This window comes from Mycteria americana, chromosome 8 (assembly GCF_035582795.1).
Source record: "Mycteria americana isolate JAX WOST 10 ecotype Jacksonville Zoo and Gardens chromosome 8, USCA_MyAme_1.0, whole genome shotgun sequence".
Taxonomy (NCBI): Eukaryota; Metazoa; Chordata; class Aves; order Ciconiiformes; family Ciconiidae; genus Mycteria; species Mycteria americana.
This window is the reverse complement of record NC_134372.1, coordinates 21,580,385-21,605,318: the sequence shown is the minus strand read 5'-3', so window position 1 is coordinate 21,605,318 and position 24,934 is coordinate 21,580,385. Positions and strand designations below refer to the sequence as shown.

The 24,934-nt window shown below is 61.1% G+C and overlaps 2 protein-coding genes across 2 annotated transcripts; one reads left to right on the top strand and one right to left on the bottom strand.

The window, feature by feature from the left end:
* Window positions 1-647: 647 nt before the first annotated feature.
* Window positions 648-2,869, top strand: LOC142413918 (proteinase-activated receptor 3-like). The gene is made up of 2 exons (XM_075510631.1): window positions 648-744; window positions 1,823-2,869. The coding sequence occupies exons 1-2, from the start codon at window positions 648-650 to the stop codon at window positions 2,845-2,847; spliced, it is 1,122 nt and encodes a 373-aa protein (XP_075366746.1). The 3' UTR covers window positions 2,848-2,869.
* Window positions 2,870-3,175: 306 nt separating this feature from the next.
* On the bottom strand, window positions 3,176-24,934 carry ARAP3 (ArfGAP with RhoGAP domain, ankyrin repeat and PH domain 3). Its single transcript, XM_075510104.1, has 34 exons — window positions 24,770-24,934; window positions 21,747-22,871; window positions 21,053-21,114; window positions 20,658-20,731; window positions 20,347-20,417; window positions 15,893-16,162; window positions 15,562-15,631; window positions 14,591-14,711; window positions 14,183-14,370; window positions 13,165-13,271; window positions 12,859-13,058; window positions 12,631-12,716; window positions 12,276-12,458; window positions 11,880-12,042; window positions 11,424-11,555; window positions 11,198-11,351; window positions 10,935-11,037; window positions 10,499-10,697; window positions 10,347-10,410; window positions 9,855-10,018; window positions 9,486-9,698; window positions 9,218-9,323; window positions 8,519-8,666; window positions 8,257-8,325; window positions 7,888-7,962; window positions 7,648-7,762; window positions 7,358-7,486; window positions 7,041-7,174; window positions 6,801-6,883; window positions 6,530-6,565; window positions 5,662-5,725; window positions 5,418-5,555; window positions 5,047-5,085; window positions 3,176-4,325 (listed from the first exon to the last, which is right to left on the bottom strand). Exons 2-34 carry the CDS (start codon window positions 22,829-22,831, stop codon window positions 3,759-3,761), a joined length of 5,412 nt encoding a protein of 1,803 aa, XP_075366219.1. The 5' UTR covers window positions 22,832-22,871; window positions 24,770-24,934; the 3' UTR covers window positions 3,176-3,758.

The following is a 24,934-nucleotide window of genomic DNA, read 5'->3' as shown; positions in this document are numbered from 1 at the left end:
CCCCAGGCACAGGGACACATGGGAGTCCCACATGACATGGAGGACGCAGAGCCCCTGGCTTGGCAGGACCCTGCCATGGGGCCACAGGTGTGATGCTAAGCAGTGGCATTTGGTGGGGGGCACCTGGAGCCACGAGGGCTCCCCAGCCAGTCCTTGCCCCATCTGTCGTCCAGTCCCTCCATCCCTCTGTCCCTCTGTCCCCCTACCTTCCCCCTCCCATCCCCTTCAGATCTCACTTCTCTTTCTGTCCTGCTTTTTCTCTGTCTGTAGTTCCTGCAGAGCTTGTGGTTCTCCCTGCTGTCCCTTATTGTCCCCTTCTTGCTCTCTCCCTGACATTTTTGGGGCAGGGGCACATATCCTGATTCCCCTGATCCCTGTCAGTGTGCAAGGCTGGGCTAGGGCTGTGTCACAAGGTCTGTTTGGCCCCTCCATGGCTCCTCTGCTGCAGGAGGGAGCTGGGAAAATAGACCACGGGCCACCCAGCATGCACTTGGGTGGCAGTAAGGGAGGGGGACGTGGAGGAGAAAGAGGAAGGCTGCCAGCGGGGAGGGGGCTGGTGCCTGTCCTGCCACAGTGACGCAGAGTGGGGCCAGCCCTGCCTGTGGCATTTGTGCAGACCCAGCTTCCGCAGAGGCCACCCCACAGACATGTCCCGGCCGGTGCCTTCACCCGGCTCTGCTGCTGTCTGTGTCACCCTCCTGCTTGGCTTTGCCTGCCTCAGCTCGGCCACCCAATTCTCTCCAAGTAAGTGCCTTGGTGGGTCTGGGGGGGTGATGGGGCAGGGCAGGGAGGCTTTGCTGCGACACCCCAACATTGCGTCCTGTGACACTTGGAAGGGATAGCTGGGTGTCACAGTGAAAGCTCAGGGCACTGCTCTGCTGCCTTCCCTGGGTGTCCATGTTGAAAACCTAAGTGAAGATCTGAAACCCTGCCACCCCTTCCCCTTCCAGCAGCAAAAATCAGGTTACTGCTCTCGTAACCTGAATTTCCCATCCCCTGGATGCAGAGAGGTGGCAGAGGTCGTGGGAAACCTGTTGGATGTAACTGGGGCCCCTCGGGGCCCCCCGGGGCTGGGCATCCCGGGAACAACCTGGATGGAGCTTTTGGAGCTGGGGGTGACGCACAAGGGAGCAGAACTTGGCTGCGTTTTTTGAGCAAGCCAGAAAAGGATTTGATCGGGAGTTGTTTGTCTGGTGTCCCGGGACCTTCCTGTTCTTCGCTTTTGTTCTGAGTGTGCAGTGAAAAGCGTCCAACCGCAGGAAGATGGGGAGGTGTGCGCAGCCCTGGCAGCGGTGGGGGGCTGAGCCGGGGGGGCTGGCTCGGAGGAGGAGGAGGCAGGAGCCCCGATGGGAGAACATCTCCCATCCTGGCATGGGTGGCCACATCCCAACCCTGTCCTGGCGTGGGTTTCCTGTCTGCCCTTTCGATCCTGTTGGGTTGCAAGGGACCTGTTGTGCTGGGCTCGGTAGGAAAAGGGATGTCCGCAGAGCCGCGTGTCCCCACAGTGGCATGCGAGAGCAGAGCCTGTCTGGAGCAGAGCCTGTGGACAGGGTGGCCCGGCTGGGCTGGCACCACCATGGTGGCGGCGCAGGTCCAGCGGCGTGGACGGCGCAGGATGTGGCACGGCTCCACGCGGCGAGGGCGGCAGGATGTGAAGGGCTCTCATGTCCTGAGCTGCCCCTGCCATGAGGCAGGGGAATGCCAGGTCCTGCATTTGCTGGCAGCTCTGCAGGGAGGGGTGACAGCTCCTGTGTGGTCCCGAGGGGGAAGGGGCAGTGGGAGGGGGCTCTCGGCCAAGCCTGATGCCTTGTGTCCCCTGCAGTGCGTGACAAAGGGCGAGTCTTGATCCCCCTCACTCCCCAAGAAGAAGCCACGTGCCCCAGCGCCTCTGTGGAAGCTTTTCTCAACAGCACCCTCACCACCCGCCTCCTCCCTGCTGTCTACTCCGTGGTGCTGCTTGTGGGGCTGCCAGCCAACGCTCTGGCCTGCTGGGTCCTGGTGACCAACTTCAGGAGATGTTCCAGCACCCTCTTCCTGCTCAACCTGGCCAGTGCCGACCTGCTCTTTGTCCTCCTGCTGCCCTTCAAGATCTCCTACCACCTCTTGGGCAATCACTGGCTCTTTGGGGACTACCTGTGCCGTACCATGGTGGCCGCCTTCTATGGGAACATGTACAGCTCCATCCTATTCCTCACCTGCATTGGCCTGGAGCGCTACATCTCTGTGGTGCACCCATTCCTGTGGAAGGGCTCCAGTTGGATGTGGGGCAAGGCGGGCATCTGTGTGGGCATCTGGCTGGTGGTGGGGCTGGGCATGAGCCCTCTGCTTTTGCACCCCCAGACAAGTCATATCTTGAGCCTGAACATCACAACGTGCCACGATGTCCTAAGAAAGGATAAGCACATGTTCCTTGTCTACTACTTCCTCTCCCTGGTAGGGCTTGGCTTTGGCTTGCCCTTTGTGCTCATGACTATCTCCTACAGCTGCATCCTGGCACGGCTGCTGGCCAAGGGGAGACGCTATGGGCAGGTGGTGCGTGTCCTGGCCCTGGTCCTCCTGGTCTTCATCCTCTGCTTCACCCCTAGCAACGTGCTGCTCTTCATCCACTACATGCTGGAGGCCACGGGGTGCCACAACGTCACCTACATCTGGTACACCCTGGCCCTGGCACTTGGCGCCTTCAACAACTGCTTCGATCCCTTCGTGTACTTCTACGTCTCCCAGGATTTTCGGGGCTGGGTCCGGGATGCAGGCAGCTGCTGCCCAGCGGGGCTCAAGGCTTCGGCGGGGAGGGCCTTGGAGAAGGCAGCCCTGCCCCTGAGGTCCAGCGAGCAGAGCCAGCTGTAGGCAGGGCTGAGGGGTGCCAGGCTGTGTCCCCCTGCCCCGGGGAGGGAGGATCCCACAGAATGGTGCCCAGCACAAAGGGCTGCACTGTCCCAGGCTGGCAGCAGACTTGGGCAGAAAATCCCACCCTGGATCTGAGGTTCACCAGGACTTTGCCCCCAGTTTTGCAGTTCCTCCAACACTGCCAACACTGCCCCCATCCCATGGGTCCCCTGACTAGGTGCCTGGCCCTGGCACCCCCGGCTCCCCGCCTGCCGGACCGCGGCATCCCTCACTGCTCCTCCTGCAGTAACCAAACCCTCCAGAGTACAAATAAACCTTTATTTCTCCCTCCTGGTGGAAGGAACAGGTATAAATACCCGAGTTGAGCAGGAGCCCTCCTCCATCACCAGGACTACGCACTGGGCACACACGGCTGGCCTGGTTCCTGTTGACCCGCCCCCAAAATATGCCACAGTAGATGCAAGAAGGGAAGTGGGGGATGGCTTGGGTGTCCTGACCCTGCCTCACAGGCCCAGCACTGGGGAGGGGACATCGTGCTGTGTTCCCCTGTGCTGGCAGGCACCACGTGCCGCCCTGCCTGACACCATGCCGTGCTGCTGAAACATGCAGGCAGGCTTTTATTTTCCCTTTTACTTGCTTCCCTTGGCACTGGGGCTGATGGCAGACACGCCACCCACGAGTGAGAGCATGTGTGGCAGCATCCCCAACCCTCCCAAGAGGGGGTACTGCCCCTGAGCATCCCGGTCCCCACTAGTCCCCTGGTCCCCACCGCTCCCCACTCCCAGCCCGGCTCCAGGGTCAGGAGGAGGAGGGTGCGGGCTACATGGTGTGGGAGCGTGGCGTATACATCATCGCTGCCGCTGGGCGTGACTTGACCCCCAGGTCAGTGGCTGCCCCTTCAGCACGGTGCGTCATGTCACTGGCTGGCCCGGCCCCGGTGGCTGTCGCTCGTTCTTCCTGAGGATGACGCTGCTGAGCTCCTGGATGAGTTTGTCGTTGATGGGCGAGGGAAGCTGCATGTTCCTCTTCCTGGGGATCTCCAGGGAGGTCTCTGCATTGGGACTGCTCCCCGGCGTGGCCGCCTGCTCCCAGTCCCTGGCCAGCGCCAGGGAAGGCTCCACGTTCCTCTCCAGAGAGGCTGTTTTGGTGGGTCTGAGCCCCTGGGCTGGAGCTTTGTCGCTCTCCAGGTTCAAGCCCCTTTCAAGGGACAGGGCTTTGGTGACGGAGGGACCCGCCACCCTCTGAGCCGGACTGGCGGGCAGCGAGGAGCGCAGCGCCGTGGTCGGGGGCTGCTCGGGGAACGGGGCCGGCTTCTTGGACCTGTCCACGGGGGGCACGGCCGACAGGTCTGCCAGCAGGCCCCGCCCCAGCTCCAGCGCAGCCAGCTCGGGGAAGTTGCCCACCTCCTCGTAGACAGGATCGGCGTCCGCCTCCTTCTCCTGCTGCTCCTCCAGGGAGTCCTGGTGCATCTTCATGGGCTGAGGGAGGGCGGGGGGGTTGGGGTGAGGGGGACTGTCCGCACCGCTCAGCCGTACCCCTCTGTCCCCCTCACCTTGCCCTCCCTGCACTCAGGCACTGCCCAGGGAGCCTTGCCCCGCCTTGCTGTGGGGCTGGTGCCCACAGGGGACCCACCCTCCATAAGGTCTCTTGGCTCAGGTACTTTGGTACTTTGGCCCTTTCTTTCCCCATCGCCGATGGAGGGTGAGTGTTTTGGTTCCTGCTGAGGCATGGTCCATGCCACCAGGCTGTGGCACCAGCCCAGCACCCCTTGGCAGAGGTGGTCTGGGGCGGGGAGGGCAGATGGGCACCCATGCAGAGCACAAAGCCAGGTGAGGTGAGGTCCAGCCAGGTGGCCCCCGCAGCAATAACCTGATGGCGAGGAGGACCCAAACCTATTTCCTCGCATTTCTTATGTTGATCCTCTCTGGGCAATGCGGACCCAATGGGAGAGGCTCTGGAAGCTGGGCGGGACTGTTGTGGTCTTGCCTGCACACACCGGGACCACGCAGGGCCCCCCATACCTGGTTACGGGACACACAGAGCAATGGGCACCCCCTCCTCTGCCACACAGCGTGGGCACGATGGCCCGGGCATGTCTCCGAGTGCAGGTGGGATGCTGCAGGCAAGCCCTTGCTGCCATAGCCAGGAGGCATGGTGCAAAGCCAGCAACAGACGTGCTCCACGTGTGCGGGTACTTACAAAGAACATGGACAAAGTCCTCCGCGTGTGCAGGCGGCGCTAGAAACAGAGGAGATGGGCAGAGGTAAGCACACGATAGCGCGGAGCAGGGTCACAGATGCCTTGGCAGGCAGAGGACGGGCAGTGGGCCGCAGGACCCCACGTGCCCTCACAGGGCCCTGCACACATGGAGAGCTGCCACGGACATGAGCACAGCACGCAGCACGCACACGCCGCCGAGCACAGGGACACACACCCAAAGCATCCATTGGTGCCAGGCGGCGTGCACCTGCCTCCGGGGCCCTGGGGTGGGTGGATGGTCTCAGGATGGGTGCATGGACCTGGGTGGGTGCAGGAGCATCTGTGGGCAGGGGTAGCTGCGGGGGCTTTACCAGGGTCTGGTTGGCGGAGAGCATGGTGGCGTCGGTGCTGTCCCCGTGCAGGGGCACCAGTGGCATGGTGCCGAACTTCTGCTTGGCGAGGTCAGAGGAGGAGCGTCGGCGCATGATTACGGGGCGCAGGTCATCGTGCTGTGCACAAGGACAGGGCAGGGAGCGGGGTCATGCCGGTCTGCCCTGCCAGCTCCCTCCTGTCCCAGCCCAGCCCAGCTGGGTGGCATGGCCAGCTTGCACCCACCTGAGCCTTGAGGATGCTGGTGGTCCAGTCCCACAGCTCAGCCTGCCCCGAGCACACCAGGTACCTGCAGAAGAGTCAGCTGAGAAGCTGCCAGGGAGCAGGCCCAGCAGGGCCCACGTCCCCTTGTCACCTTTGCCTGTGAGCCTGAGGCTGTCAGGCACCACTACACCCAGTGGGGCTGCACCTCTGAAACTCTCTGCATGCCCAAATCGCTGCTTCAGGGCAAGGCGAGAGCTCGTTCAGCACCCATGAGACACCTCGGCTCAGCTGTCCTTGCTGCCCTTAGAAGAACATCTCAGCCCTACATCCAGGGCAGGCAACATGCTCAGCTGCTGTCCCAGCATCGGCAGTGTCAGGGAAATGGGGACAGGATGAGCAGGATGCACGGGTGTGCCTGGGCACCCAGTGGTGCCAGGGAGGCCAGGCAGGGAGCCCAGCTCAGGGTGGGGCGCAGGGTGCAGGAGCACCTGGTGTTGGGTGTGTGGGGACACAGAGCAGTGTTGGGTGAAGGCTGGCAGGCAGCACAAGCATGCAGGTGACACGCACACCTGGGCAGGGTGGGCAGTCCCTCTGGAGCCTGGTGCTGGGTGCTTGGAAGACGCATCTCCCAGGGGTGCTGGTGTGGATGGGGAGGTAGGAAGGGTGTGTGGTGTGGAGATAGATTGCCCCTGGAGCCCGGCCCCCACCTCGTGCCAGGGAGCATGTGGCCCCACCACTCTGTCCCTCGAGTGCCCCAGCCAGCCACCAGCTCTGCCCTGACCCCCAGGGCCCTGTAGCACTGCCCCTAGCTGTCCCACTCCCACTAAGACTGGGGACAGATCTCAACATCCATCCCCCCAGCCCCAGGATGGCAGGGGCAGATACTCACAGCTGCTGCTTGTCCAGGGTCAGTGTGAAACCCCACCTGGGGAAAGGAAGAGACAGGCTGTGGGGCAGCACTGCCAAGCTCCAACACAGCCCAGGGTCCATGGGCAGCAGGGCGGGGGGCTGAGCTCGCCCCACAAGCCCAGGCTTGTCATGGCTTTGGGTCCTGGTGGGGCTTGGCATGCTCCCAGCAGCTGGGTTTGTGTGCCGGGTGCTGGGGGCAGGGACTGAGGGATGCATGGCCCAGGGCCACGGCCAGGGAAGGTCCCACTTACCGGGCTGGTGGCTTCAGCTTCTTCCTAATGCCCATGTAAACCTTGGCTGTGTCCAGGGGCCACTCGCGCTCCGGCTTGGCACTCTGGGGAAGGAGATCCGTTGGGTCAGCCCAGCTTGGTCCCAGCCTAACTGCCAGGAAGACAGCCACCACTGTGCCACTGCTGTCCCCAGGCTCCCCCTCCCTGCCTCTCCTCCCGCCCTCATGGCGCAGGTCCATCCCCGCAGCATCCCCTGGGTACCCTCTTCTCCTTGAGCAGCAGCAGCCTCCGGTCCCGGATGACGAAGTAGCGCTCCTGAAACTTGTTCCCCAGCAGCTTGGGGGGCTCCTCGCGGCATTTTAGCAGCCCGCACTTGGGGTTCTCACGCTTGACACCTGCCCAGTGGGGGGAGATGGGGTTCAGGGGGGCTGGGAACTTGTGAGGGTGGCTGGGGTATTGCAGGGGGATCCCACTGTGGGTCTCAGGGATGTGCCCCCGCTAGCTGCAGGGCAGTGGCCAGGGCAAGGGGAAGCTGAGGCAGAGCTTTCCCCCTCTGGGACCCTTTGTGATTGCCTTACCTGTGAAGAGACAGCTGCCCTCGCCAATGGGGACCTTCCTCACCAGCAGGTACGCGGCGCTGGGCTCCGGGAGCTTGCACCACTGCAAAGCTTGCTCCAGCACCTTCTCCTTGGGGTGCAGGGGCCGCTCTGGGGAGGCAGGGACACTCTCACCACTGTGTCCTATTCCCTGTGCCAGTCCCCATCCCCCGTGCCACCGGCAGCAAGCTGCCCCCCCTGTACCCCACACCTCCTCCTGACCAGCCCGGCCATGCCGAGAGCATCCCCTGTGCCATCCCCACCATGCTCACCCAGCTCCCCGTTCTCCAGGGCCTCGAAGGTTAGCCAGATGTCCAGGCTGGCCGCCACGTTGCGCATTTCCAGCACCTGGTTGGTGAGCTCCTCCGCCAACATGGTGGGGGACACCTGGGGCCAGACACACGGGCAGCTGCAGTGGGTGGTGGCAGGATAGGTGCCAGGCTGCCCCAGGCTGTGCCAGGAGCCTGCATCCCTCCTCCCTTCCTCTGGCACGGCCCTCCTTTGGGACTCACCTTCAGGGTGACGCAGCAGTCGGGCAGCTTCTGCTCCAGGTAAACCTCGATGATGAGGTCCCCTGCCTGTGAGAGCTGGGGGAAGAATGGGTGGCACTGGTGCTGTGCTGGCACGGGTGCTGTGCACATCCCCTCTCCCCAGGAGGATGGCGATGGCGTCCCAGGGAGCTGGGGTTGCTTCTTCCCTGGGCAGGAGCCTCAAGGTGATGGGCAAAGGGGAGGCAAGTAGGGGAAGGTCCTTCCCCAAATATCTGGTGTGGGACAGCAGGGACCCAGGGTGGGCAGCTGGGAGTGCCCCCATCCTCCAGGCAGTCCCACCAGCCCAGGGGTTCCTGACATGATGGGGGCCAGCAAGCACACCCCTAGTACCTGGGTGTCCTTCCAGGTGGTGATCAGACTGTTCTCCAGATCCATCTGGGATACCTGGTCCTCGTCAATCTGCCAGAGGAAGAGCAGATAGGGTGATAAGGGAGACACATGGAGTCAATGTGGAATGGGATACGGCTTGAGGACACATGGCCAGGATGGAGGGATGCAGGGGGAGGTAGAGCTGGGCGGTATGGGGGGATACAATGGGAGACAGGCAAAGCCGGCATGGAGGGGGCTGGCAATGCCCCTGCAAGGAGCTTACGTTGAAGATGCTGACATAGTTGTCAATGAGGTCTTCCATCACTTTGACCTCGTGCTCCCCTTTGCCATCGGTCTGGAAGAGGCTGGGTGCGAAGAGCAGTGACAGGTTCTTGGTGCTCATCTGGTTGAGGTCTGAACATTTCTGCACCCTGGGACAAGGAGGACAGAGGTGAGGGGCTGGTCCCACTCTGGATGGGGTTTCAGCCCCAGCCACCTCCTCTGCCTCATACAAACTCTCCTGAAAAACAGTCTGTTTCTCCCCTGCTCCCCAGCTCCCCAGCAGTGGGAACTTCAAGCTGAGCAGTTCCTGTTTCCAGGATTTACATCTGGCCATTGAACCAGACAACAGCCTCACCTCATACTCTGAGCTGGGGATGGGAATTTGTTTTTTTCCCTCTTTTTTGGGCACTGGGTGAAGTTTACGTCCTACAGGGGGGTGTCCCCTACTCCCAAACCTCCTGTCACTCCCCCTTGCTGCAGGATGACTTTGGGAACGTTTGAGGTGTCCCAGAGCAGCATGCTCCAGCACACCCCAGCACCAGCTGTGGGGCTGGTGGGGCAGGGCATGGGCACTGGGCTCTTCCTGGCTCACAGAGACGGGACCCAGCATACCCTGGGCAGCGGGGAGACCCCACATTGCTGGCTGGCCTTGGGGACCCCAGCTGGACCAGGGGACCTGGCAGGGAGGTGGCCCACTGACCGGTAGAGGTGCCCAATCAGTGCAGCCAGGGTCTTGTGGTTGAGGCGAGGCAGGCGGTGAATAAGCTCCTTGTACCTCTCCAGGCGCTGGGGCTTTGAGGAGATTTCTGGAGGGAGGAAAATGAGTTGTGGAGCATTGCTGAGTCTGGTAGGCACAGAGCTGACATGGCACCAGGGCTGGTACCAGGACCCCGTCCTGAGGGACACCAGCCCCAGAGGTCCCTGGCAGGCAGCTCAGAGTGGGAGGAGGGGTTGGGTGAAGGAGGTACCTGCAGCCTCTTTCCACTGTGGGTGCAGCTCCAGGGTGAAGACGGGGTCCTCAAGCTCGCGGAAGAACCTCTTCAGCACATCAGTGACGTCCTCGATGAAGTTGTCGTTGATGCGCAGCTTGACATTGCGGGCATCCCGCCGAAACTCTTCCATCAGTACCTTGATCCGGGACTTGGCTCCATTCTTGCGGTAAATCCCCTCGTGCCGCAGCCCTGGGGCAGGGACATAGGGTTATGGGGGCCCAGTCCTGCCCAGAGAGCCCCCAGTGGGGCTGGTGCCCTGAAAGTGGTGCCTTTTGCCTGGAACCTTTGGCTGCCCTGTGTGTGCCAGAGGTTGCTCCAGCTGTGCTGCTGCCACGCTGAGCTCACCGTACTGCGTGATGAAGGCAATGCAGCTGTCCACAATGATGGGGATGTCCCCCCGGCTCAGCTGCTGGTCCCGCAGTGCGTTACCCCGGCCCCCTGCCGATGCCTGGATGTCGGCGTACCACACTGCCAAGTCTGTCCGCGACAAGCCCTGGAGGTAAAATGTCCTGAGAACGACAAGGGCAGAGAAGAGGGAATGAAGATTGCGGGGGCGGGGGGGGGGGCACAGGTTATGCCCTCCTGCCCGTACGCACAGCCTGGCTCTGGGACAGGGAAAAAGGCACAGCCAGGCTGAGCCAAGGGACATCCCACCCCGGCAAGAGACCACGGGCTGGAGTGACCTCAGTAAGCCACTTGGCCCCAGCCCTGCTCTCCCAGTAGCATCCCCACCATGGGTTTGGGATCAGCATCAAACCCTGCAGGAGTGACTTTGCACCAGGCAGCCTGCTGAGGTTGCTCGGCTCATTCCCCATCATTCCCACAGCCAGGCCTCACCTCCCCATCTCCACCAGGATCAGCAGCTCCTTCTTCTCTGGGGTCTCCGTGGGGGGAACCAGACCTGCATTGGGGTGAGAAGTAGAGGGGTCAGAGCCATGCATGGCCACCCACCACATGGTGCCTGTCCCGGGCTGCAGCACGGCACTCACTGAGCTCCTGCAGCCGCCGGAGGTTGATGCTGTCCTCAGTCCCGTTATCCTCACTGGAGCAGATGAAGAGGTGGGCTTTCTGCAGGATGAAGAAGGCCTGCTGCCACCGCTCAGGGTTGAGCATGCACTTGTAGCGTAGCTGGCCTACGCGCTGGAACTCATAGCCTAGCAGGCAGTGACAGCTCACAGGTGTGAACCACTGTGGGATGGAGCAAGAGACGAGCCGAGTAAAGACAGGGTTCGGCCCCTGAGCGCAGACCCCCACAAGGATGGGGGCAGGTCTCTGGGGAAGATGGGAGCCTCTGCAAAGGGAAGGAGAGTGCTTGCCACAGAAGATGAAGAGAGTGGGGAGCTGAGAGAAATCACAACAGGGAAGTGGAGACAGAGCCCAGGGACCCACCAGCGGCATAGGGTGCCAGGGCTGGGGCTGGCTCACCTTGCCGATGGCGCTGGCCCAGGCTTGCAGCGTCTCGGGCCCATCAGTTCCCAGCTGCTGCACTTTTTCCCCAGTGAGGAAGAGCTCGAGGGTGAAGTGAAACCTGTGGAGGATGAACCAGCCCATCAGGGCAGCCCCCCACCCCAAACATGCACCCAGAGCCAGAGCAGACCATTGCACCAAGCAGGGAGCAATACCTGTCCTTGCCCTCTGCATGCCCACAGGCTCTCTGGGCATGCAGTGGGGGGCATGGCTGAGGGTACCTTTCAGTGAGGCTGGGGCTGGCAAGCGCCTGGGCTCTGTTCACGCCCAGGGAGATGAGGTCGCCGCTCTCGATGTGGCCCAAGGGCTCGGTGCATTTCTCCGTCTCGAAGAAGAGCAGGGCTCTTCCCAGGGAGCACCACGTGCGCTGGAAGTCTGCAGGACCAGGGGTCAGCGGCACTGGGGTAGGTGCCCCACTGGCTGCCCTCCTGTGCTCCCCACGCTTACCCTCTTTGCTCTTCTTGGTGCCCGGGAGCTTGGGGGGGGCCGTGGCCCGGTACAGGTATCCGCTCTGTGTCACTGGCTGTGTGATCTCATTGTAGACACCCTCTGGACCTGGTTTCTGTGCACGGGGGCTCCCTGCTGGGAATGGTGGTGAGAGCAGGATGGGAGCAGGTACCCACCAAAGCATGGGTACTGGGGTGGCAGGGAGACCCCATTCATGCAGGTGTAGGCAAGGGGGTGTGCCAGGCATGGGTTTCCATGAAAAGGGGCTCCAGAGGAACCCACTGCCTTGCCCCATCTCAAAAGAGGAGTGCAGTGGGGCAGGCGGGTCCCCCAGAGAGCCACAGCGCCTGATGCCCTGGGTGTCCCCAGCCTTGGGGCGTGCTGTGGGGGGCAGGGGCAGTGGCAAGGATGAAGCCCCCCCATCACAGCCAGATGGGGCTTGAGGGTCCTTGTTACCTGAATGGTTCCTGGGCCTTTTGCTCTCCAGTCCCCACCAAAGGTCGGCCCCAGGGGCCACCTCGCAGCCAGTGGGGTCAGCCGCCAGCCCAGCCTCTGAGGATGAGAAGAACTGTAGGATGGTCTTGAGCAGGGCTGGTCCTGCCACTGCAGCACACAGTGCCTGGGATGAGACAGGAGCCTTTGGGGACCACATCCTGGCTCATGGAGACCCCCAGCCTGCTGCCAGGGGTGTTTGAAGGCAGGCAAAGTGGGACACAACCTCCCACCTGAGCCGCCTGGCACAGGGGTGCAGGCGCACACAGCCAAGCAGGAGGTGTTGGCATCCCAGACCCAGAGCTCTGGGGTGGTTCTCAGCATCCTGGTATCCTGCCTGCACCCTGAGGTGGCCCCTACCTGGAGTATGTCCTCCTGAGTGGTGTAGTGGGGATGGGGCAGGCGGTACCGACCCTCTCGGTACTTGCGGGAGATGAAGTCCCGTCTCTGCTTGGCACTGGCATCTGGGTAGAGGGCCTCTGCGGCAGGGAGGTGAGCGGCCCAAAACCGGTTCGCTCGGTCATTTCCCAGCACAATGAAGAGCTGCAGGAGAGTCCCATGGTCATGGCGAGCACCAGGGCCAGCCGGGAGGAGCAGGATGCCTGGTGTCCCTGCATCCCAGGGGAGACCATGGGCCTGCTGCCCTGCCCGGGGAAGTAGCCTGGCCTCTGAGCATGCCGTGCCAGTCCCAGCATCCTGCCCTGAGTGCCTCTACCTGTACCATTTCGTTGGACCAAACACTGGTGTCAAGCTTCAGACTTTGCACCTTGGAAATATTAGAGCCCAGGCTGCGATGTTGCCCTGCAGGGAGCAGGAAAGTGAGCACCCCTTGATCCTGCCAGGAGAACCAGCACCCACGTCGCACCCATACCCCAGCCCGCACCCTGCCTGCCCAGGCAGGCTCAGCCCACACCTGCTGGGACCCCCACGGAGATGTACTGGCCTGCACACTGCTTGCAGATGACCACGCACAGGTTGATGGATGCCCAGTCAGGACTCTGAGCCCAGCAGTCTGCACAGTATTTGTTGGCTTTGTTGGACCAGATCTTCTCTGCCACCTCATAGTCATACAGCATCTCGGCTATGGCCTCTTGCAGGGCCTCCATCCACTCCCGCTTCTCCCGCTCTGACTCCGCCACGAAGCTGTGAGCACCAGCACAGCCAAAACTCAGGGGCCTGGAGAAACCAGCACCTGGGTCCAGAACCCGGCTGCTCCCACCACCTTGTCCCACCTGGACACCTGGGATACCTGAATATTTTGAAGGGGGTGATGAGCTCGAAGCTGCGGTTCTTGGCTTCGCGGATGGTGGAGCCGCGCATCTCAATCAAGCAGATGCCAATGCCCATTTTAAAGAACTGCAATTCAGAGTGACACCAGTGTTGGCTCTGCAGTACCATGGCCATGGTGGACACACCATCCTGGCCATGCCCGTGATGCTGGGGCTGGAGCAAGGGAGCTGCACCTGCTACCCCCACTCCAATCACTGCTCTGCTTTGGCCGGTCAGGTCAGACCTGGTACCCTGCCACACCTCTCAGCCATCCCATGTGGGCTGACATAAAACATTCAGCAAGTATGTTATACCTTAAAATGAAAGGCAAGTTCTGCTCTCAGCCCCCGAAACCCAGCCATTCAAATCCCTCTGTTTTGGAGATTTGAGTTCACGTTGAGTCAGGCACACTCATAAAGCAAGTACCAACTTGAGCAAAACCCACAGAGGTTTGATGCTGTTTAGTGCACACCAGGCAAACTGGAAATGAGGTGACCAGAAAAAAACCAGGGGTGCTGAGAAAATTCAGCAGGCAGGAGGTGGGGATTTCCGTGGGCAGTGGGCAGGGTGCCATTCGTCAGCAGAGACCTGCTGCCTTCCATAGGGCAAGCCTGCGTTGCAGCAGGTATGTTTGCTGGTGATTTTGTGGTCATTGATCCACCTGTCCTGTGATGGATTGGGACGCTTTGGTGTGATCAAGACCTAAATGCCGGGCAGAGATGAAGATAATTTGGTGATAGCAAGGAGATTGGGAGGGGGGTTTGCTCCTGGCAGTCCCTGCATCTCCAAGCCCAGGCTCCCACTACAGCTGGCTGCCCTGTGCACAATCTCCAGTTTCCTGCTCCACCATTCCCTTTCTCCTGCCCATCCTTTTCCTCTCTGCTCTCCCTTTGGCACTGACCCTGGGCTAAGCTCCCTCCATCTCTCCACCACTCTCACCCCCATCCACCATTGGCACAGCCCTCTGTGCCAACAGGGTGTCTGGTTTGGCCACAAACCTGCTCGCTCTTGTACAGCCACATCTCAGGAAGGCTCAGGGCTGCGAACACCTTGGACTTCTGGCCCTTCAGCTCCAGGGTGCCTGACTTCTGGCAGTGAGCAGTGTTGGTGGGCCGGGGCCGGGACCCCACCAGGCGCTGGTCTGTCACCTTCTTCTGCAGTGTGGAGCACCACTCATTCCTCTGGGCTGGGGACCAGGCAAGAGGGAGTGGGTCTGAGCCCTTCCCAACAGCCCTGGCATGGAGCAGAGCACCCAGCAGGCATGGCAGGGGAGAGGTCCCGTTGCTCATCATGGCTGGATGTTTTGGGGATGGGGTGAGAGCTGCCCCCAGGATGCTCTGGCTGGAGGAGGGAGGCAGGGGCGGTGCCTTGGGGACTGGTGGGCCCTGCCCTGGGTCTTCACTTACCCTCATTCTCGGCGCGGAAGACGAAGATCCGATGGCTGGTGAAGACCTGGAACTTGTTGTCCTTGGTGGAGCGAGCCATCTCGATCACGGACAGCGGGATCACCCCCTTGGGGTAGGGCTCCTGGAACAAGCCCCAGGCAGGGTTACTCCCCTTTGCCCTTCCTGTGGGGCACCTCCATAACCCCGCCACCCCAACACCTGCCTTGCCAGGCACACTGATGCCATAACCGTAGGGGTAAGGGGATGTGGCAGGGATGCCTGCAAGCTCCTGCAATAGTGGCTGCTCCACGGCCATGCATGGTGCCTGTTTCTGCATGGGTGCCACTGATGTGGGGCCAGCCCAGCTGGCTGTGCCATGGGACTGCGGCAGCAGTGCCTGTCATCCCAGGTAGCGTGGCAGCCACCAGCACCCCGCAGCAGGCCTAACGGGGCCAGGCAGAGCCCCCACAGAAGGATGAGAGGACATGGGACAGGAAAGGGTTGTTGACTCATCCCACACACCTAACCCACAGTGCCAGCGCCCACAGTGAGAAAAGCTCCTCCATGCAACACATTGTCCACATCCCCCAGGTGCTCAGCTGGGTGCTGCCTTGTAGCACAGCCCGGGGGACACCAGCAGCTGGGCAGGAGCTGAGGATTCAGGTAGGGATGGGTCCATGGGTGGGACCCAGAGATCCCCCATTTGCAGTCTGCCCCAGGGCTTGTGAGCCAGCAGGACCCCCCTCGCCTGCTCCCTGTTGGCAGAGGGACCCTTGCTACCCTGGGCTTTCTATGGCGTGAGGCTGTGTTCAGAGCCCCCCAGGCACAGGGGCCACGGCTGCTCCACCCTAGCAATGCTAAAGCAGTGCTGGCTCCTTACAGAAGGACAAGGGGAGGCAAAGGGGAGATGGTAGCTCACGTGGTGTCAAGGCACCCTGCTTAAGCAGCACATTTCAGCCTCCCCACCCTGTCCACATCCTGCCCCTTCGTACCTTCTCACTGCTGAAGTACATCAGGTTCTTCCCGTCGAAACGGACGTAGCGCCTCTGGAAGACATAGTTCCTGTTGGGGTGGCAGAAAAACGGGGCTGTTGGGAAGGGGAAAATCCCCCTGAGGACCCCACATCTGCTCACAGACCCCCCCCTTCCCCCAAAGATGGCTGCACAGAGACCCTTGCAGCACAGCTGGGGCACCCAAGAGGGTCCTCCTCCTGTGGGGAGGTCTGGCTGCCCCAGTAGCATGGTGACCAGTGTGCCCACCTCACCAGCCTTGCTCAAGGAGGCTTTACCTATAGGGAGGACTGTCCCATGGGTGGGCACATACCCCTGTGGGGAGAGCTTGTCCAGCCAGCCGCTGAGCATGGTGGGTCGGGGCTCGGAGAGTGATGTGAAGCTGGCGTAAGGGGAGATGGTGAGGTCGTCCAGGACCTCGTCTGGGTAGAGATGGGCTGGCAGGCTGAATGGGGTGCCCTCGGCCTGTGGTGCCTCCACAGTGGAGTACCCCTCCGTGTCGTTCTGGATGATATGGTCGATGAGCCGGGACCGGGTCTCTTCATCCTCGCTCCTTCCCTCACTGCTGCACTCACTGCTTGTCCTGTGAGAAATGGGGTTGTGAGGCAGCCCAGCTGCAGCAGCACAGCTGCTCACTGTGCAGAGTCCCAGTCAATGCCAACCCATTTGGGGATGTCTCACACTGCTCCTGGCCCCATCCTGAGCTCTTCAGGGCACCCAGTGACATGGCTGTTTGCATCTCCATGAGCAGGGTGGGACAAGGGCTCAGTGCTCATAAGCCCCGTGGCCACCAGCAGCCTGAGGCTCAGCCAGTCTTACATGATGGCAAGGCTGGGGGTAGCTGGCAAAATGGGCTTCCCCACCTTGGGTAATACCGCACAGGCCACCACACATCTCCAAACCCCTGGCATCACTTCCTTCCCCTCTTCACACCACAGGCAGCAAACTGAAGCCAGGCAGCTCCCCAGTCCCATGTCCTGCTCCCTGCTCTACACCCACCTCTGCTACCTCCTCACCAGGACAGGTCTCAGCCTGCCCTCTCCCTCTACCCCTCCAGTGTTCACGGCACTGGGAAGGTCCTTTCTGCCATGACACCCTCCCGCCTGCTCTTGTGTCCAGCTGAAATGTTTTGCAAAGGGATTGGGATGGACAGATGGGCTGGTAGAGCTCCTGCATCCATCTCCTTTTCTTGGGAAGCCATGCTAAAAACCCCAGCCAGGCCTGGTGAGAGCATCCAGCCATAACAATAAAAGGAAATTATTAAAAAAATGCTAATCCTGCCCCTTCCCCTCAGCCCTCTCAGACAGACATTTTTCTTTCCCCGAAAAGTAAATGTGCTGGAAAATGTCTGACGGTCCCAGGAGCTCACAGAGGAGCTGCCCAGGTGCAGTGGTGATGGGCAGGAAGAGAGTCACGGCAGCTGGGACACCCCAGCACCAGCAGGAGAGCACCCGTGCCACTGGGTCACTCATGGCATCCAGTGCCAGGATGAAGAAAAGGCTCCAAGAAAGGCAATGAGAATGGTCCAAGCCCTGTCACAGCTTCTGTCTGAGGAGCACCTGAGCAAGCTGGGCATCTCCAGTGGGGAAAGGGTAAGTGATGGAGGCAGGTTTCTGAAGTTGTGAGCAGCATGAGGAGGGCAGAAAGGCATCTCCTGGCCACCGCTGCTTCAGTCACAGGAGCTGGATGACATCAGATAAAGCCAGCAGAAGCAAGGTGCAGAACCACATGGGAAAGGAGCGGCTGACCTGTGGGACTCCTTGGCATGGGATGTTGTAGAAGGAGAAATTTATGGAGCAGAAACCCAGTGGGGGATACTGAATATGAAAAACCAGCTTCAGCACAAATCCATGTGCTAGAAATGCTTTTGGACCAGCAGAATGACCCCAAACACCTTCCCTCATCATAAATTCTCCAAACACCTCATTTTGAGCACTGCCTCATCGTAGGAGCCAAGGCAGTGCATGGACACGTGCTTTGACCCTGGACAGGCACCTTATGAGGCCATCGAACATCAGATGTCCCTGAACCATGTGAGACAAAAGCAAGACCTGAAGTCTGCCTGCAAGGATGTTGGGCTGGAGACACCCAGGCTAGAGGTTGGCTCCAGAGAAGTGGGATGGTGTATGGGGCTGAGGAGGTGGGTGGAGAGGGACAATGGCCTGTTTGGCTCCAGTGTCTGCAAGAAAGACAAGAAATGGCCATTGGTGGCTTGGAGGTTCAGAGCAGAAAGAAAATTGCTATTTAATTAGCATAATAGAGCCTTGGCAGGGTGATTAATCTGGCTGGAGTTCCAGCCCGGTGTCCAGCTTCTTCAGGAGGGACTGGCCAGGGAGTGGGGTGGCTGGAGGACTTTGTACGTCATACGTGGATATCAGCCTTGAGTGCCAGAGCTGAGTGGGAGACAGACCCGCCGAATGGGCCAGGGCAAGAGAAAGAGGGGAAAAATCCATGACAGCCCCTTCCTGAGCAATGATTTACAGCCACTGAAACCACAAAGAGCTGGATGACAAGCAGCATCTGGCAGGGACAAGCAAAGCCCATGGCCCAGCTGGAGTGGGGTCTCTCAGCAACCCAGGAGCATGCCAAGACCCAGGCCAACTCCAAGCTCTGCCCTTGAGGACAGGGTTGGTGGAGGAAGCCTCCAAGAAACAAGTCTGCAAAGGCCAAGTCATCTCCCTTTTCAGCTGGTGTCAGGCAGTGAAGACAACTAACCTTAGGGCCAAATGAGTCCCCAGGGCAAGGAGAGAGTATTTCTAGGTCAGCTGAGCCTGGAGGGTGATGCCCAAGGTGCACCAAGTTGGGGCAGTCTCAGCCTGTCAGTGCTCACATGGGAGGATGGAGGATGGATAATGGAAGAAAGGGATCTGCTGGTAATGAGGGGACCAAAGAGCTGCTGATGGATCTGGTTACTTCAACTGGGGGTCATGGGCTAGACAATCAACCTGTGAGTGGGCACCTGGAGGTAGGTAGGGAGATAAGGAATAAGCTGTCAAGGACACGCCATTCCCAGGGTTTCTTTTCCTGCAGGGAATATGCCTTGAGGTGTGGAGAGAAGCTGTCTGGGTAGGTATCTGCCTGAGGATCATCTCATCGCAGGTCTTGATGCAAACCAGGGCAGGGTCCACCATCCTGGTCCACCATCCATGATGCCTGACGAGTCGCTGTCTGACCCAGTCCCTTGAGCTCCATGGGGTGACACAGGCAGTGCTGCGCTACTGTCTCTCTCCTGCTGAGACTGATGTCTGAAGTAGGGCAGATACTGTCCTGTGCACCAGCATTTCAGGGGGCTGAGCATCACCAGCTTGGATGAAGGTGCCCAGTGTCAGAGCGGGCGAATCCCACCCTATGCTCCAGGCTCTGACAGACCCTCAGAGATGCAGCTCCCAGTTTTAAGGGGAATTTTGTATTCCTCTTCCTCTTTGCTGAGGATATCTCATTGCTGGCTGAGGCAGCTCTGCCCATCTCTAACACTGACACTCACTGCCCAGACCCCAAGCCAGAGAGCAGCGCGGTCCAGACGAAACTCCCCCAGAACAGGGTGAGAGGAGGTATCTCAGGTAGGAGAAAGATACTGTGCCAAAAGGGCGGAAGGGCCTCTGAAGTTTGGGAGTGGGGAATATTTCCCATAATGAGTGGGAATGAGACCCCAACCACCTTAGTGCTCAGGCTGGAAGAAAAAAACCCTGTGAACCGCTGGCTCTGACACTCTGCTGACGGTTGCATCCTGTCTCTTCTCAGCAAGACCAGGCTGCAAAGTCCCTGGTGGGTCCAGGGCTGCAAGTGCCTGGCTGATGCCCTTGGGATGCTCTGGATCCCAGCTCCCTGGAAGCTGCTGGATGGAGACTGTGACCCATGGGCCAGCACCCAGCCTTGCTCTGAACTGCTGGTTCAGAGGCTCCATGGCAGATTTCAGTATTTCTGTTTACAAAACTCCTGTTCCCAAGTATTTGCAGTTCCCCACCCATGGCCTGTGTTGGCTCTCATCTGGCTGCAAAGTCTGGCTGACTGTGACACTGGATCAGGCCACACTGCAGTGACTTGCACCCAGAGCAGGAGATGGGCTGGACTGACCAACACTGGGACCAGAAAGGCAGGGGCATGAGGACGCATGGGCTGGCAAGACCATGGGCAGAGCTGAAGGACACAGAGCTGCAGGTTGCCTCCTCCTCTCTAAGCAACACAGGAAAAGGAACCCTCCCCATCTGAAATGGGAAGAGCAGCTTTCCTTCCTCTTTCTGAGATGCTATCAGGAGTTATGGAAAGTACATTTCAAAAGCATTTTAAAGGTGCCCCTCACAATCTCATTGTCCACCACAGTGTGACAGATCAGCAAATGCTGATCTGATGATGCTGGAGCCTTTGGAGGTTGCACATCCCTTCATCTGGAGCTGAGAGCCATCCCATTTCTCAGCAATGCCTGTCCCCCATGGTGTTTCCATGCTCCCAGCAGCCAAATCCAGGCTCTGCCCAGTGTGCAGGTGCCCAGTGCCATTGGCGCTGCCCCAGCTGTGCACCCAGAGCATCTGTTGGCAAGTACTGTACCCCCAAGGGCCACCCACCAGCACAGCTCCTCATCTCTGAGCCCATTGGCTCTTCTTGAGACTGCTGACCTGATCCCAGACGCTCCTGTTCAGCTCTATGGTGGGGGAAAAGCACCCACTGCCTCTCAGGCTGTCACCAGGGGTGTCCCCTGTCCCGCTGGCATGCAAACCCTGGACCCCGAGCCCAGACCAGCCCCTGCAGGCCAGAGGAGGTGATGCCTACCTGCATGCTTCTTGCTCCAGGTCCAGGTCGGACACTGCCTCGTAGCTCTGATGGGAGGGGATGCCAACAGCCTGGGAGGAGAGATTGGTCACATCTCCTTTCCCCTCTGCCCTCTCCCATCCCAGACCTCCTCAACCTGCCTGGTCCACTGCGCAGGGGGCTCAGCCTGTGAACCCTGCCCCAGCAGTGATGCTCAGCCAGGCACTGCTGGGCACCATGGTCTCACCAGCTGCAGCTCCCTACTTTGCAGCAGCTGGTGGGATGGAGAGTGACGGCAGGGGACAGCCACCATCCCCACAGTCTCCTCTCACCTTCTGCTCCCAGCATGGGGCTACGTGCCCGAAGATGGTCTCACTGTAGGGGCTGACAGGCTGCTCGCTGACCTCTGTGGGCAGAGACATGGGAAGGAAAGGCAGTCAGTGATGCCTGCTGCATGGCAGTGACCAGCCAGGACTGCCAACCCTGGAGGTGGACCCCCCCACCAAGTGCACCACAGTGTGCCCCAACATCCAGGGCATCTGGTACAACAGAGATGCCAGCCCAAATACATGTGGTGCTGGGCCCTGCCTTGGCCCGGGGCCACCCTGGTCGCTGAGAGAGGCAGAAGCATGGGGCAGGACCAGGGTACGTGGGTGCCCCCCTCACCCCCCTTCCTCGGGGACACTGGGAGGTCCTCGCTGTGCACCAGTGCCCTGGGAGATCTCACCTGGCTTGCCAGCGGGTCTCTGTGGGACGGGGGGCAGGCCCCCGCCAGGCCAGCCGGGACTGCTGGAAAACAGGAGAGGGGTTACTGTGGCTGTGGCCAGGATGGGGTGGGAGCCTGCAGGCTTTTTCCACCTTGTTTTCCTGTCTGGCTTACATGGGCTGGAGGCTGCGCTTGACTGGGACTGAGTCCGGCTTTGTCCCCTGGGATGTGCAGCATCCCCTCCCTGCTCCCAGCATCCTACTTGCTCCCTTCTCCTCCCCACCCTGGGACCTGCTGAGCTGTGTGTCCTGGGACTGCCGGGCATTTCCCAACCCAGCTTGCCCCCCTCTAACATCTCCAGCCTTGCTCCCAGCATAAGCCAGCCTCAGAGCCCTCACCATGCCGGGGAGCCCCAGCCCTGCTGCCTGGGGGGCAGATGAGGGGCAGCAGCTTCTCCCCCCAACCAGAACGAGCCCCCAGGGGCCCAGGGCCACCCTGTCAGCTCAGAGGGATCCCAGCTGCCCTGTGGGACCACTCCATGCAGAGCCTGGGGAAGGTGTGGACAGGGTGGTGAAAGGGGCTTTGTAAGAACCTGGAGGCAGGCAGGGCTAGGCTGGGGATAGGGTCCCAGGGGTGAGGGGCTCTCTGGATCCTCAGCTTTGGCTGCTCTGCACCCCTCCTCTGCTCCCTGGGGCAAAGGAAAGCATCTGCTTACTCAGGCTTGTCATCCGGCTGGGTCAGTTCCTGTGAGGACAGAGCCAAGGGCTGAGCGAGAGCCTGACCCTGGGGACCATCCTCCCCTCCTGAGCCCTCAGCGGGTGCTGACAGGCACTCGAGTCCTTCATAGATGACGTTGGACACCATCTCCAGCCTGCCTTGCCCTGAGCCCGGCTGCGAGGCTGCCCTGGGGCACAGCGAGGGATCTCTCTTGGCTGGGGTGGCTTCAGCAGGCAGGGGAGGGTTGGACGTGGGGTGACCTTCTGGCACGCTCCCAGGGCTGGACTCAGCTGCTGGGACCCTGTGGCTGTGCCGTGGCAGGACAGATGGGATAGACGGGGGGGATTTCTCCAATGCCTCCAGGGCTTGTCCATAATCCAGAGCTGGGGGGGGCCATGTCTCCTCCTGAGCCCTCTCCCGCACTCGCAGCCGGGATGCTCCCATGCCCATGGTCACAGCTGCCCCTGGGCCAGCCGGCGGTGTTGGCCTGGGCTCTGGGCTCTCTAAATCCGTGGAGCTCTCCCCTGGCACAAACCCCTCCAGTACCACAAAGGCTGCAGGCGCCCTGTCACTGCCCAGGCTGTGTGCTGGCACCGTGGTCCGTGCCAGTGGTGTGGGTGCCAAGCCCTGCTCCGGCTTTGAGCGAGGAAAAACTGACCTCGGCTTGGGAACCGGCTTCATGAGGGGAGGAGCAGGGTCCTTCTCTAGAGGTGATGCCTGGACGGGCACAGTGACATGCTGCTGTGTCCCAAAGGCGTCAGTAGCCCCTCCTGGCTCTGCTTTCAGGGCATCCTCACCCACCTGGCGGGCATCCAGGACCTCAGTGGCTCGGAGATGTGTGTCTCCTGCTGCAGGTCCCCCCCAGGACTGACTGAGCATCCGTGTCTGCTGTGCCAAGTTCAGGATCCTTTTGCGGTGCCCGGTGGCAGTGATGCCGATCTGCTGCAGGCGGTTGCCATCCAGTGAGGCAGCATCTCTGGCCACATGGTAACCATGCTGCTTGAAGACATCCTGGTACCTCTCCAAGTGGATGGTGGCCAGCCAGTCTGCAATATCGGAATCAGGACCGCATGGGGAGCTCATGGCCCTAGGGTGCCTCTGCGACGGATACTCAGCCCATCATCTGTGGAAGGAGGAGAGAAAGGGAGTGAGGAGGCAGCAGGAAGGGAGAGGAGGGGTTCAGCTGCAATGAAGGGCACGGATCCCATGGGTGGGAGCGCAGGATGCTCCCGAAGGTCCCTCTGAGCCACTCTCCCCAGAGCCGCTCACCTGCCAGCTCAAGAGGCCAGCATCCTGTTGTTCCTCAGCCCCAAGCTTCTCCGCCCCTCCCTGGAGCTGCTGGATCCTGGCCCTGCTTTGTCGGTGAGGCTGTGACCCGAGCCCACACAGGAACTGAGTGGCTGGGGGCTCACGGGGGAGCGGGTGGGCGAGCAGATGCTGGATGCTGGGGCATCCCAGGCTCCGCCGTGCATGGGGCTGGGCAGGAGGAGAATAAGAGCCAGTGCAGCCGGGGGGTGTCCTGGTGGGGGGGGCTGCCCGAGGTGGATAACAGGGGAGCAGCTGGGCCCCTCCCAGGGGATGAGCTCCTGTGCCGGCCAGCCTGGGGAGGGCTCTGCGGCCGGAAGGGCCAGACCATAATCTCTCTCTCTCACTGCTGTTGAGGGCATGGGAGAGGTCAGCATGACTCATGGGCAGGCAGAGGAGGGACAGCCTTCCACCCACCCCCAGCTGGGACGGGCCCCTGCCTGCCCCACTGCCAGCACCTACAGCTTGAGACAGGGCACAGCCCGGGGCTTGCGCTCAGCACGGTGCCCACCCACCAGGTCCTGCTCTGCTGGGGACCCCCAGCCCCAAATTATTTGCTGGCACAGCCCTGGGACAGAGCTGCGGGCTCTTTGCGGAGCGCTGAGGGCCTTTTTCCCATGAATCACGCTGGTCTGCACTAAACCATCTGTGCTGACTGTGCTGCCACTGGGTCTTTTTCCAGTTCCCCCATTTCCCTCTATTGTTCGGCGCAGGCTTCCTTCCTGCTGCCTGCACACTCCCACACATCCACTGCCCCCTCCTGCGAAAGCCTGCCAAGGGACAGCTGGGCCAGGCTCCCTGCTGCACGAGCCCCCGTACCCCTGCGCAGGCATCTGCCTGCTCCCCACCGCTGCCTGCACAGGCAAGGGTTGCATGAGTGGCATGGGGAAGTGCGGGCAGGCTGGTGTGCTGGCAGAGGCGGTGGTGTCCCTGGGAGCACGTGGGGGAAGATGCTATCAGCAAGTACGCGTGAACAGCAGGGCGCTCTGCTCACATGTGTAGGTGTGGGGTGTGCGTGGTGAGTGTGCCCAATCCTGTATGTGTGCGTGCGGGGGGCTCCCCATGGGGCGAGCGGCTGCGCACCGGTGTGCATTGAGGAGGGAAAGTCACTGCAGGAGCTGGCCAAGAAGCTGGGGGAGCAGGGAATGGGGAGCAGGGCATGGGGACATTGCAGCTGGAAGGCTGCCTGTTGATGTAGGACCTACACAAAGGGCTGGGCAGGGGGCTGTGGAGGGTGATGTCCCATACCGTTGTGGGCTGGGTGTCTCTGTCACAGGGTTAAAGGGCTGTACCCACTTCTGCCCTGCAGCCTGGTGCTGAAATGGGGCAATTTCCCCCTTTCTTGTGCCTATATCGCCCCAAAGGATCTGCAGCCAGCTTTGCCCACTACCTGCCCTGCCTGGGGCTTCAGCAGGCAGCCTCCTCAGGGGAGCTGGCTCCCGGGATGTCCCCATGCCTGGGCAGTGGGCACTGGGGCTGTGCCAGGCACTGGACTGTGGTGTGGCACTTTGGGGCAGTCTGGTTGTGCCCGCGGGCAGTGGCACTTCACAGGGAGGTGGACACCATCCCTGTCCCTGCAAATCCATGCAGACCAGCCGGTGCAGTGGGCTGCAAGTGGGCATGGACTTCCCCAGTCCTGGCCCTTTCCCCCCTCTTCCCAAGCCTGTCCCAAGCCTGTCCCATCCGTTCCCTGCCACCCTCGGGGTTCTCCCTCACCTCTTGCCCCGCAGCGTGGTCCGCAGCCCCCAGGGCCGGCTCCGGCAGAGCAGCACGGTGGCAGTGCCGCTGCGGGCTCCCGAGGCACCCTGCTCTGGGCTCCAGGGTGATGCCAAAGCGTCCCTGCTGTGCATAGGGCTCAGCCTGCAGGCACGGGCAGGCAGC